This window comes from Branchiostoma floridae, chromosome 8, assembly GCF_000003815.2.
Source record: "Branchiostoma floridae strain S238N-H82 chromosome 8, Bfl_VNyyK, whole genome shotgun sequence".
Taxonomy (NCBI): Eukaryota; Metazoa; Chordata; class Leptocardii; order Amphioxiformes; family Branchiostomatidae; genus Branchiostoma; species Branchiostoma floridae.
The window spans coordinates 15,528,428-15,541,948 of NC_049986.1; the positions used below are offsets into that span (position 1 = coordinate 15,528,428).

The following is a 13,521-nucleotide window of genomic DNA, read 5'->3' on the forward strand; positions in this document are numbered from 1 at the left end:
TATACAAATGATCCTGTAGTTCCAATAGAAACTGTCAGACGGACCAGGCCTATACTTAATATCTATCTGTCATAGTCTGTATAGACTGACTGACAGAGAGAGAGAGAGAGAGAGAGAGAGAGATCTGCCCGGCACCGATAAACATATCCACAGAGATGTTCCGCTGGAGAACCAATGAAAGCCACACGAAAGCCCACCAAAACTACCGTTATACAAGGGATCATTACCTATAGCTCCATCACATTCACACACACACACACACACACACACACACACACAATCCGAAACGAACACACACACACACAAACAAACACAAACAAGCAGAGAGAGACAGACAGAGAGGGGCAGACACTTAGAGAGAGAAGCTAACATCAAACCCCTTCATCAGCCGTTGTGCAAACCGCCCGATTTTGTCGCCCGGTATTGAGAAAGAGAACGACAGCACAACATTCGGGATATCCCTGGATTTAGAAGTCCCATTCACCGCGAATACGGCTTTAGTGTCATTCTTTGATGCGGAAAGTCAACTCGGGTGAAGGTTGTGATAAATAATTGATGTATGTCGCCTCGCGTTTCGACTACAGACCGATAGGTAATAATGTCCATTGTACACAGAATATCATTCTCCAAGCAGATGTAACGTTAGAATCCGGTTCCTTTACAAGTTTTTATTGTATATCTTTCATTGTATGTCTTTCTCTCACAATAGTATTATTTAACCAATTGTAGGTAACGTTATACTATATTTTGGAGCTGTATTTGACTTAGACGTGTATTCAGTCCGAATTATATTACTTTGTTGAATAAAAACCAAATCGTCATCAGGGGAAAACTGGATGTGAAGATTGCGAAATTCTTCTGACTTGCCACATCTCCAAACAGCTGGATCAGAAAGTAAGGAGGGAAAAAAACTATAAAACATGCGTAAAATCATACATCTGCTAGGCGATACACGGAAATCGTGACTTTACAAGGCGACTACTTAAGCATGACATCAAACTGGCGTCCGAATATGCCAATATTCCCATAAAGCACCTACAAACAAGTTCAGTGACCTCTACTGCGATCGCTAACCCCCCGGGCCCCTCTGTACCTGCACGATTCCCACACGGACGGCGCCACAATAATTAGCTGGAAACTGTGACGTCCACAGGAATTCTTCCACCTGGTCGGATTTCACCCGGAGAGAGTCAGCCAAGGGACGGAGCGGCTTTGTCGTGCGTTGTCCGTGGCAACGGGGCGGAATCATGTGTTATGGGTGTTTCGTGGATTTGACTTGTGTTTTGTTACTGGTAGAGTTGTGTTTGCTGTGTGTTTGCAATGTAGAGGGGGGGGGGGGGTATGCGACCAGTCATAGAGAGAAGGAAAGGGTTGGAATACTAGTGCGTAGATCTATCTTATAAAGCATTAACTAGGCAGAGTTGTATGATAACAGTTCGTTGCAGTGTTGGTAGATATTTTCCGTAAGTGCTATAGCGCCCTGACCCTGTAGTAAAATTTAAGGCGTTGTTGAATTAGAAAACTCACCAACACCACTTTAAGCAGGAAGGATCCCAGTAAGTAGCTTTGTAACGAATCTAAATGTTGTATATCTAACCAGGGCCTCCTGCTGTGCAGTATAAGCTGAGTCCATATCTCACGTCCAGAGCGTGACTAAGACCTCCCCTTATCAGTCAATAGGCTGGTCCTTCGCTAAGTACTTCAGATAACCAGACAATGCAGCGTGTTGTATACACAGGTAAACAGACAGGATTTTAACACAGGAGAGCGGGTAAATCAGATTAGGCGTCTGAACTAGCAGTCATTGGGAAACAAGGCGAAAGGTCTTCCATCATACAATGTAATGTTAAAACAATAATGCGATGGGGACGTCTTGTTAGTTTAAGTTTAAAAGGGGTTCATATCGTCTTTCACCTTCGTTGGAGCTAGGGAGAGGGGCTAGCAGAAAGACACCTGTTTTGCTTAATAATCATTCATGTCAGTGCTCTGACTGTACCTGAATAGAAGAGACTATGTAGATAGTAGACTGCATCCCTCAAACACGCATACACACACGCACACGCAGAGGGAGGGAAGCAGAGAGGAAGAGAAAGAGAGAGGGAGAGAGAGAGAGAAAAAAAAGACGGAAAGGGAAAGACAGACAACCAAGCAAACACCTAGAGAGGGGGAGAGAGACAAAAACAACACACGTACTTCATGATCACTCCCTTGGGGTAATGTACAAAAAAAGAAGAAATTAGACGCCAGAAGTTACTTAATCCGTTAGGGATTGACATACAATGCTTCGTTACAAACATTTTAATTAACAGACGATAAATGGGGCCCAAAACACTAACGAGTCAGCCTTTAAAGTTCCAAACGAGCGCACAGAGTACTGTCGCTAAAATATGTGCACCAACTAAAATCTACAACTACAGAGTATCCCTATTTCTTCACATAATATCCACTTTAACGCACAGGTGTGAGCTTAAAGACAACTTGTGTCTAAGTTTTTTGACTGATGTAAGATAACTTGATGTTGCTTGTCTCCAGACAAGATGAAAACTTAATCCAGGTGGACTAAGAAATGGCTTCTTGCATTTACATTTGAAAGCTGCTTATCTATCTGTCCCCTGGGAAGGAGCACACCTGTAATAGCTCTTTTATCATGTAAAACTTTTTTTTTGTTCCAACAAACAGTTTCTTCATAGATCTATGTTAAAGTGCCAGATAGGAGATCTCAAAGCAGATGAGTCGATCGGGATTATTTTGTTGATCTTTTGTGGCCTTTTCTGTGTTTTTACGACTCTAAAAATACCCTGCGTACATTTGTTTGTTTGTTTATTTATTCGCACACAAGTGTTACATTAAAACACAAAACGAAAACAATGGATAAAACAGGTGCAGGAGGAGGGAAAAAGCTTGGGAAGCTTATACTTAGCCCTCCTCCTTTAAACTAAACAAAATTGATTATGATATATAATAATAAAGTAAAGTAATACATAGAATAATAATGATACAATAAGGATAAACAAGTAATTAAGCGTATGAATTAACAATGAATGATAAAGTAACGTAATATGTAGAAAATGATAATGATGCAATAAGGATAACCATGTAATTAATGGTTTGACTTAACAATAAATAATAAATCAGCATTTTTGGGACTTCCCATGACTTAACTTCCGACCACTCCCCAACCAAGGTCGGTTCTGGGTTGGGAGTAGTCTGGAATCAATCTTAGTCTAGCTCCAGTTCGCTAGTTTGATCGCATATAGAAGAATAAAATGATGACTTTCCGAATTTAATTTGTCAAGATCCATTGGCGGCTATGCACCATCGACGACTTATTCCCAGCCGTCGATGACTTCGCTTACGACTACTAGTAACTCCCAACCATGGTCCGGAGAAGGTCGGGAGCCATGGTCGGCTATGCGGGGCTTGATGTATTGATTAAGGGGCAAATGTGGTGGAGGGTATACATAGCCCCAAGAAATGACGGATAACAAATCTCCTGTTTGCAGACCAACATCCTTTTTAATCACATTCTTGGGAGTGGTCACATTTTTTGCCATATCCAATATATCAAAAAAATTTCAACATTACAATTTCAGAATTATCATATATGTAGATATCTATAGAAATTTGAATAGATAAGCCAATTTTAACAGGAGATAAATGTTATTACAGACATCCAGGAACAAGATAAATGTAGAAGAAATATCTTTAGAATTTTAGGGTGGTGCTTAAGTTGAAAAGCAGTGTTGTCAGATTTGTTTCGGAATGAATGTTCAACTTTATTCGGTAATTGACCTATCACTTCGCTGTCCTACAAGTCATGATGGCGGCGCAAGTTTCCAAGCAAGCGAATTCTGCGCGGATATCACCCAATGTTGTTGCAAATTACCAAATGTTCTGAATACCCCACCAAAACAGCAGATAACAAATCTCAATAGTTCAGCCGTTGGCGTGGCAACTTGAATACAATTCCAACACCCCCTCTCACGATGGCTAAGTCGGGGCTTTGTCCTGTTTTAGAAACGAAGGTAACGTTACCAAGTATGTATTAACAGGGGCTCCAAATTGACGTGTTAAGCTGCAATGCGTGGTGGGAAGATTTCAGGAAAAAGGCTATACGGTGAACAAACTGACAGGCAGCTGAACAAGTGATTTGTATATATAGCTTGTGTAGTCTGGTGGTTTAACGTGGCTTTGGCTTGAGTTCAAAGACAGGCTACATGCGTCCCTGGAAAAACGCAATTGGAAAAGGCCACAGGCCTTAGAACTATACGACAAGCCATGGTCTAATGTTCACCGTGCTTGTCGAAAAGAGCGAGGAGAATTTCATAGGTACAGTACCATAAACCTATAGATACTGAGCATAACGTCTGTCTTCTTTGTCACCAAGCAAAATAAGACCAAAAATTAGAGGGGTAAGTCACGCACTATAGTTTTTATAGTGCTGGAAGTAAAGTCTAGCAATTTTTTCTGTAAAATAAAACCATTGCGAGGTAAACGTTTTTCATGCAGTTTTGTACACTTACTGTGTGTGTATTTTGGTCCACCACGTTCTTGCTTTTGCAGGCATGTCTGAGATTGATGGACAGCCACTACGAAGAAGTTGCGATTAACACAGATAATCTCATTATTGTTGACATGGGATTAGATGAAAATATTATCCCTCATAAGCCACATACTACGCACAGGGATAACAAAAAGCAGCATTAAATATGAGTGGGTTTATCTTCTGCATTCACGTATAGAATTCATTGTGCAAAGATGCCGTAGCCACCTATTCACTTCGCTAAGCTTTGCAATGATACATCTTACTGAGACAGATAGGTCTTACTCAGATTCCAGATAAAACCAGAGATATCGGAGTTTATCCAACAAAAGCCGATAACAACAGTAGTGATCACCCAAACCTAATACCAGGATAGTTTGCTATTCTTATCGCTGTGTTTTCTTCTGTTTGACGAGATTCAAGGACTAGTGTACCAGCTTTGTGTACACACGTACCAAGGTCGTGCAAGTCCAGGTCTATCCAGCAGGTGCCAGAGAATTGTTCGTGGGGTTTAGTTTCTGTGAAGGCTTTTACGTTTTTTCACAGTCCGTGTATAAAGTGTACAGTGTGTATAAAGTGTACATTGACAACAAACAAACTTAACATTGCCGGAACACATGCTTCCTTCAAGAGGTTCTCCAGGGGATTACAACATAAGAGGAGGGGGTCGGGATGTACTTCCAATCGTGCAAGACAACATAACGATGTTTGCACACCTTACCCACAATAGATACGGATAGCTTTGAAGACGCGGAACTCTTTCCAAGTTTCCGGACATTTTTCCGGGTGATTCACAAAGAAAATCTCCGCCACTTCCTTTAACTGTGTACAGCTGCTGTATAAATCAATAGGAATTCGATTTTAAAATCTTAAAGAAAAATAGTCTCCGGAAGACCAATAGGAAATTAGTACGTTGTCATAGCGCAGCTAGGGATATAATGACAAGAAGATTTGGACGGCTATATAAAGGGTTGCAAAACATTCCCCTATTTTCACCAATACTTTGTTGTCAGCCTAAAACAATTATGATTTATTGGTATTTCTTTTAAGCTGGCATTGAAGGTAGGCAATCACTTTCAACACCAAAGTAAACTAAATGATGCAATTGTCTTTCCATTTTTCATGCCATATATCGTAACGTCTACGCTTTACTTATCTGTAATTGCCCGTGTATATAAGGCACGGTAGTTCAGTACAGTAGCATTGTGCAATGTACATACAGGAGAACTTGTGAATGTTCTTGAGAGCTTTTTCAGTTGTCGCCTAATGGAACAGCTGTATTGACTGATGTGAACAGTGTTCGCGCTGTCCAGAGCTTCCATCAGGAAACGTTACCTGTATATCGTAGTGTCAGATCTGCCACTGAAAGACTGCGTGCATCTGTGACTTTCATATGTAGTATGTATGTAATGTTATGTATCTCTGATAGCCTGGTTAAATCTCGCTTATAGCAGCCCGCCCAACATCCACCGGCCTGCTGCGGGGAGGAGCCAGTTACATATCATCATCATCATCATCATCATCGTCACTATTATTGATATTGTTCGCACAGGTTGATTCAGTGAACCGTTGGCTACGATGGCGGAGCCTAGAACGTTTACGACATTTGTTTAAATATTGCACACAAAGTAAAGCATGCCCAACTTACTGAAAACACTAACGTAGTTTAGCATTAAAGTTACATAGCTTACGTACTGTAGCTTTTTTTAATGAAAATTCACCGTCACAAACCAATGGTAGCTGGATACCCATGAGCAATTGCACACATGGACAAACATGTGAGTGTACTTGTAAATCCACATATGATCATAGTAGCACCGCTTCAAGTACCCCCGTGTTGTTTGATGTCACTGAGCTTGGCCCAATAGAAGTGTGTTTAGTGAGGTTGTTGGAAAGATTCAAACAAAGGTGAACGTATTCAAACCTTTCACCGGCCGTCGGCACCTGCAAGTTGTACATGTTAATATGAGTCAACAAGCATCATTGCGTTTACATAATATGCTGAGAAAGATTACCCCAATAATGTATGTTAATGGTTTAATTAGTCAACATAAGAGCAAAATCCAGGCCATGAAAGGAACCCAGTCTACAGACCAACAGTGGCATGAAAAGGTTTGGAAAGTACTTAGCTAAAGTACTGGTTGCGCTGTCGCTATGAACTTCACCGTGACGGTTGTAGAGTTTTCAAGCGTGCGTACTTGTGACTTTCTTAGTAACAACAATTAGCGCAGAACGCGGATGTTTGGTCCATGTGTAGACAAACGGCCTCCACTTGTGAGCCTGTAGAGGACGCGGTTAATCCAGCTTAACTCTGGAGTAATCCTTGTGGTACTTCGGGCTTAATGTTGTCGTATCTGTGTAAAATCGATGATTTGTTTACAATGTGGGTTGCAGAGCCTTTGATGTATACTTTGGATCTCGATTGTTTTCCTTTCGTAGTAACCTGTATAGTACAATTCAACACAACATGGTCTGGCACAACGTAGACGAATAAAACACGACATCAAATATAGACAAAATATCACACACCAAACTTAGATCCCTTGTAACTTCCTGGATTAGATCTAGAGATGCTGGATTATTCGGTAATTATCCTTGAGACCGCTCTATCTCAACCTTCGATTTATCAGAGGACTTTGTACACTTTGCAAATTCCCCTGTGGTTACATGACGTAAAGATTCTCGCTGGTCATCCTGAATACCTGGGTAACGCCAGTTAATTAATCTGAAAAATTGCTAGCACTAGTTATCGGTAAATACTTCGATTGCTCGGCCCCGCAGTTAGCGTACAGTTGTTGATTAACACATTCCTTTTAATGTTGATAGCATGGCGATTTCCGAAGTTAACTCGCCTACCTTGCTATTTTACGTTAGAAGTATTAAGCCAATACAGGTGTGCCATAAGTGACAAGAAATAGTCTAAGGGTGATAAACGGTTGCCAAGGACGCCAGACAAAGAACTTATCCCTCAACAACTTCCAGTTGGTATGAGTTTGTTGACCGAATTTCTGCATCGCCAAGCGCTGTACAGGGTCCAAACTTTCAACAGGTTCATTCTATAGTCAATATTTACCCGCCATTATAGCTGTTTTAACCGGTTGGTACAAACACTGAGAGGGCAGGTTTTATGCAGTAAATGGCGGACTTCCCATTGGACTGTGCCAAACTACAAATTTATGTTTCAATTTAGAGAGAAAACTTTAAAATACCAATTTGTACAATGGGACAAATCGCAAATTGAATAATCAATCATAAGAGGATTTTGATCCTTGGCAACGTTAGGTGCGTAGTTATAATACTTGATCGAAATGCAGATGGTGTATTCTTAGACACGAAGTCTGCGTGAAAGCCACAACTTTTCCATAGAGACGTTGCACAAGTGACACAATCTGCACTACCTACGTTCTCCGACAGGTGACGCTTTAGCGCTGTATCAACCGCGTTGGGCACCCCTGCAAAGTGAATGAGTCCTTCCAAAATGGCGCGGGTATTTTGACTGTTTTTCTCTGGTTTTGTAGATTCTGTGCTGGTGTTTAATGATGGGGGCAGCTACCGTCTTCATTTGTACTTTCATGTGTGCTGTATGCTTACCAGTTGGAGCAGCGGTATCAAATGGTAAGAACATGTGAGCAACGGTGACATTTAATACGAGGTGTTGTGTATGTGGGGAGGGGGGCACATGTGGTTTGTTGTCACCGGGTTGTTCATGTAACATGCAGACTCATGCTTCATTAGTTTCTTTGCAAATAACTTAATTTCATTCCAGAAAACATTATCATCTGGAGAATTACAGAAAGTTTTATCAACCATTGAGTACCTAGTAGCGTATGCCAAGGCCTGGAATTATTCTTAAAGCACAGGTGAAACTTTGGAGCATCAACAAATGTTGGAGCGGGCCGAGAAACATTATTTGGCGGTCAGCCTTTTTACCGGAAAACACAGGAAAACACAGGAAAACACACGAAGGAGTGTATAATCTACTGAAATACAGTATGTTTTGATGAGTAAACATGACAGGTCGCTATGTTTTGCCACAGAATAATCTACATATGGCCCTGGAATGAAGAAATCGTCAGAAAATGCATGAGACGACGGGCCGGACCGCCGCCACCCGGCGGCCATGTTTGTTTTCATTGCAGAATACAGTTCAGCTGATACTTTCACAACAAGACAGCTGATATCTACCGAACTTCAGTGCAAATATCTGTAACTTATAAATATATTGGCATAAATATAATGTATATGAATCTACTCGGATTGTGATAAGAATCTGTTTTTAGTATTTCTTAATAAAGCTTGCTTCTTCTAGCCGTCAACGTTACATAATTTTGCGGCGGTCCGACCGTCGTCTCATGCATTTTCTGATGATTTCTTCATTCCAGGGCCATATGTAGATTATTCTGTGGCAAAACATAACGACCTGTCATGTTTACTCATCAAAACATACTGTATTTCAGTAGATTATACACTCCTTCGTGTGTTTTCCTCTGTTTTCCTCTGTTTTCCGGTAAAAAGGCTGACCCCATTATTTGGTATATCTATATAACTGAAGCGTGTGCAATAATGCCTTGATAAGTTGTGCAAAACTACTGAGGTCACGAGTAAACTTCTCATTACTCGGTATCCAGTGATAAAGTCGTATCGTCACTTACCAGTGGGGAATATTTATCGTCACTAGTTTTCAAGTGATGAGGAAACTTCAGCACTAGTTTACCGGAATCAGCACTGGAAACCGAGTGATGAGAGTACCGTCCGCACTGGTATACAAGACCTACAGCTGCCCTTCAATCATTGCAGGGAGGTTATAATTTAAAGTGTATTTATCTTTTTGATCCAGATGACTACAGATTTGTGATGTGGACAGATGAGACGTTGGATGGCAACACTACAATGTCCAACACACTCATCGTTCAGGGGGAAAACTTGGTAACTACAATCCTGACATTATTGTTATCTTTAGAAGTTCTCCAACAATTTCTAAACTGCTAAGTTAACTTCGTTACTTACTGCATTTAGATTTTCATCTTCAAAGGGCACTTCACATTTGTTTAGACTCGTGTAGTTTCCAGTGGCACACACAGCTGCAAGTTTCCCTGAAGTTTCAATAGGAGGATATATTTCTACATAGAGGAAGGGGTTGCAAGTCCATTATATACCTTTATGTGCTCTAGGCACCTCCTTGAACACAGGACTGCCATTATTGATAGTATTAGTACGTCCCTTCCCAAAGACTAGTGCCACCCTAACTGAAATGCTCTTTCCAAGATTGAACTGGGATCTGCCAGTTACTGCTGAATTAGAAACAGAAGCTCAACTGTGAGGCTGCTAAGAATTAAGATACAGGGACAAACAAATGTCATATATCTAAGGTACCAAAGACCTAACAGGGATAGGTCATTGCTTATGCTAGATGATGATTTTTATGTGTAATATTTTGTTTCAGACGGTATATTGCTGGCTGACAGATCCCACAAATGACACCCTGGCCACGAGACAGGCACTGTTTGACACATATATAGCACTCAACCAGGCTCCCTCCCTCACCATATACAACAGGACATGGAGTCAAACTTTTCACTTTCCCTCTGTAAGTTTGAAATATTTGTATCCGTCCTTGTAAGTTGTATCTCAATTTTTCATTATATTAAACTTCAATGGTGAAACAATATTCATGTACAGTAAATGTTGGCCTTCCTGAACAGACGTGACTCACTCACTTAAATTTTGTGATCTGATGCAAATTTTGACATATCTGATGGATGAAAGGTACCTTAAAGTCGATGTCACTTAATTTGTTTATCAAATTTTGCAGAGATGACACTGTGTTTTATCAATGTTTCTAGTTTGATATTGATAGCGTTAATTTTGTTTGTTAACTCACCACAGACAAACGAGTCTAAATCTTGGGAACTGACGATTCCCACAACAGAGTTCAGTCATCAAGGTAAGTTATGGCTAATCTGATTGTGATAAACTCTTCAATTCTCAAAATTTAAGAAGGCTGTGTTTCCATGGATTTCATAAATACAGCATGTAATACCCGTACTACAAATATGAACAATTAAAAACAGAATATGTCAGTAGGTAATATAGTACATGCAAGGTTCACCCAGTTCTTGTTAGTTTGTGCACTGAACCATAAATGTAAGCAGAATGCTGACTGGTGTTCGTGCCCAACGACTGAAAAAGTTTAATTGTTTCAGATAAGACTCCAACAGAACAGTGGAGGGTCTCCTTAGCCCTGGGCCACAGAAACTTTCTCACTCAAGGTTCTCTTCTACTTGTACAGAGAGGTGAGTAGGACATTTTTCTTACCTTTTTAAGCAAGAAAGTGTACATTTCACTGCACTTGATACTGTTGCACTAATTTACTTTATCTTGTAAGTAGACATTTTAAGATGCAACAAAAAATGAAAACAACTCAAGACAATACTTTTCAGTACAGTAGCATGTACATTCATATTTTTCATCCTTAGCAAAGTTTTAACTCGATATATCAATGATTTGCTATTCATGGTATATTCATTAATTCATGACTTCATTACTTCTTTTCCCTAGAGCCCATCTTGCATTGGTTGCTAGGAGACCGCCTCCCTGCCCCGCCCGTTCTGTGGGAGAAGGAGACAGATCAGCTGGTCATCACCAAGAGCCCGTGTTCTCCTGATGTGGCTGTTCTGGGCGTGGCTGAAAATAACTTCACATCCGCAGGTATCAAAATGTATATCTTTTTCATAAACTTTCAAAAAGCTGGAGATCGATCTGCCATTGAACCCTTTCATCTAACATCTAACCCTTACACCATGCAGAAAGTGATGTTAAAATGGATAGTGAGTGAGTGTGAGGCTCTGATAATTTCTTAATTCTTTCAGTCAACAAATCTGGAACTGGTCTTCATATTTACATTGATAAAGACTAGACATCTAAGTGATAAGATATGTGGGTTAAGAATTACTCAAACAACTTGGTACATGTAGATTTATTCAGTTGCTTGAGTAATTGTTACTTGTCTTTGCAAGTTTTTGCTCAGCTTTTAATGTTTATCGTTTCAGGAGTCATCTTAGGTGTGACGTACCACCACTTCAGAGAAAACTATACCACATGGTTCAACATGACACAAAACCCCAGTCTGTGCAACATCACGACAGGTCAGTGAATTGTAACAGAAAGGAGTTTTGGGCTAGTCTTGTGATTGGTCAAAGCATGATGATTCTGTGGTGCTATTGACCAATCAAGAAATCTGATGTGTTAATGACCTATTTGTATTGAACCTGAATGTCCTTGACCAATAAGAATGTCCCATATGACACAATCTGGTTCAACTTCTGTTTCAGACTGTTCTTTGCTACGATTGGTGGATTTCCTTTTGACCAATCGTCACCTGCTTCTCCTGACCAATCAGGGCCTGTATGTGAGCAGTGACCTGATTGGCTGGGACAGCCTTGCCCAGGTTCAGTTTCTCAGCACATCCATCAACAGCCTGATGTCGGCTGTCTTCCAGGTAGGTTTTATCTAGATCTGTATTTGAGTTATTTGATACACAATCAAAAGCCAATATTTTGGTGATTCTTCAGCTACCTTCCTCCGAGAAGGCTGCTTGTCCTTGGTGCTGAAAATGTGGTGAACAGTTTATAGATATTTCTTATTATATACTTCGAAATAATTCTTAACAAATTATTGATTAATTATTGATTTAAAAGAAACAGTGGGAAGTAGTTCATGACAGTTGCAACAGGTAGTGGACTGAGTAAAACATTCATTTTTAAGCTTGAAATAAAAGTACTGAGGATGTAATATGCTTGAGGAGTGCCTACAGAAAGTCATCTTTCTTGGACAACAGTCCTTATATTCTGCTTTCCTGAAAATGTTACATGAAAATTAAAACATTTAATAGTATATTTATTTGTGCCCACATATTCCCAGGCAGGTAATGTGAGCAGGGCCAACACCAGACTGTGGAACACACCTGAGTGTGAATCTGTCACACCTGGCTATACACCTGGTAAGCAATTCTCACCTTAGAAGTATGACAATTCAGTCAATTGCCGATATCTAATGCTACACCTTGTAATTGTCTGATTGCAAAATTCTGCAATCTGTGAATGCACAAGTTTAGGTGATACTTTTAGGATAGAATTAACCAACAATATGTGTTAAATAAGTTCTCAACTGCAAAATTATTTTTTGCTTCCAGCTGATCATGTGATCATTACCCATCATCCTCCAGTAGGGTCAGAGGTCAGGTTGAATATTTGATGATGAAGAAGTTATTCCCCCATGATTTGACATGTTTGTTCCTGCAAGTTGCCTTTCATTATTGCAGAATATTTTCTAAAATAGTTTTAAATGTTTTTGGTTCCTGGTAGCTGAAGCTTAGAGGATTTCTCTGAAGGTTTTGTTCAGTTACAACATGTACTTTGGTTGACCAATACTGATCATGATGGAAATACAAATAGTTTTTGTAACATTTACATATTTTTTAGCATTCACAATTCACATAACGTTATCTGAAATATGTTGTTCCAGAAAATGGTTGTTGTTGTGGTAACAATAACATTTTGATAACACAAGAAGTTTGAAGTCTGTAGGCATTAGTTTTTACAGAAAAAGTTTGTATTTCCAGATTAACAACACCAGTTACTACAGCACTGCTCCCTACACAACATGGGAGACACTTGCCCCTAACAGTGGGGCAGCAGTCGTGTCTGCTGCATATGACATACAGAAGGACAACTTTGTCATTCTCAAGCAAACTCAGGTAAGGTATGATAACACTCATTGCAATCAACCTTTATTATAAGCAAATATTTGTAACAATAAAAAATGCAGTACCCTATAGTAGTAATGATTTTAATCTCTGCTATCTAGGACATTTTTATTCAAAACATGATCAGAAGCAAACAAATCTTACGTACTGGAAAATACCATTATGGTAGTACTTGAAATTACTTAACAGAAAGTGCATCAAACAAACTTGTACA

The 13,521-nt window shown here is 39.9% G+C and overlaps 1 protein-coding gene across 1 annotated transcript in view; it reads left to right on the plus strand.

The window, feature by feature from the left end:
- Positions 1 to 8,006: 8,006 nt before the first annotated feature.
- LOC118421818 (cation channel sperm-associated protein subunit beta-like) overlaps positions 8,007 to 13,521 on the plus strand; it is a 10,761-nt gene continuing 5,246 nt past the window's right edge. Inside the window, exons 1-11 of the mRNA XM_035829319.1 lie at positions 8,007 to 8,158; positions 9,381 to 9,469; positions 9,987 to 10,130; positions 10,430 to 10,487; positions 10,747 to 10,836; positions 11,102 to 11,251; positions 11,593 to 11,688; positions 11,875 to 12,041; positions 12,464 to 12,542; positions 12,735 to 12,778; positions 13,164 to 13,298. Of these exons, the coding sequence (XP_035685212.1) occupies positions 8,080 to 8,158; positions 9,381 to 9,469; positions 9,987 to 10,130; positions 10,430 to 10,487; positions 10,747 to 10,836; positions 11,102 to 11,251; positions 11,593 to 11,688; positions 11,875 to 12,041; positions 12,464 to 12,542; positions 12,735 to 12,778; positions 13,164 to 13,298 (1,131 nt within the window). The 5' untranslated portion in view covers positions 8,007 to 8,079. The remainder of the gene's footprint in view (positions 8,159 to 9,380; positions 9,470 to 9,986; positions 10,131 to 10,429; positions 10,488 to 10,746; positions 10,837 to 11,101; positions 11,252 to 11,592; positions 11,689 to 11,874; positions 12,042 to 12,463; positions 12,543 to 12,734; positions 12,779 to 13,163; positions 13,299 to 13,521) is intronic.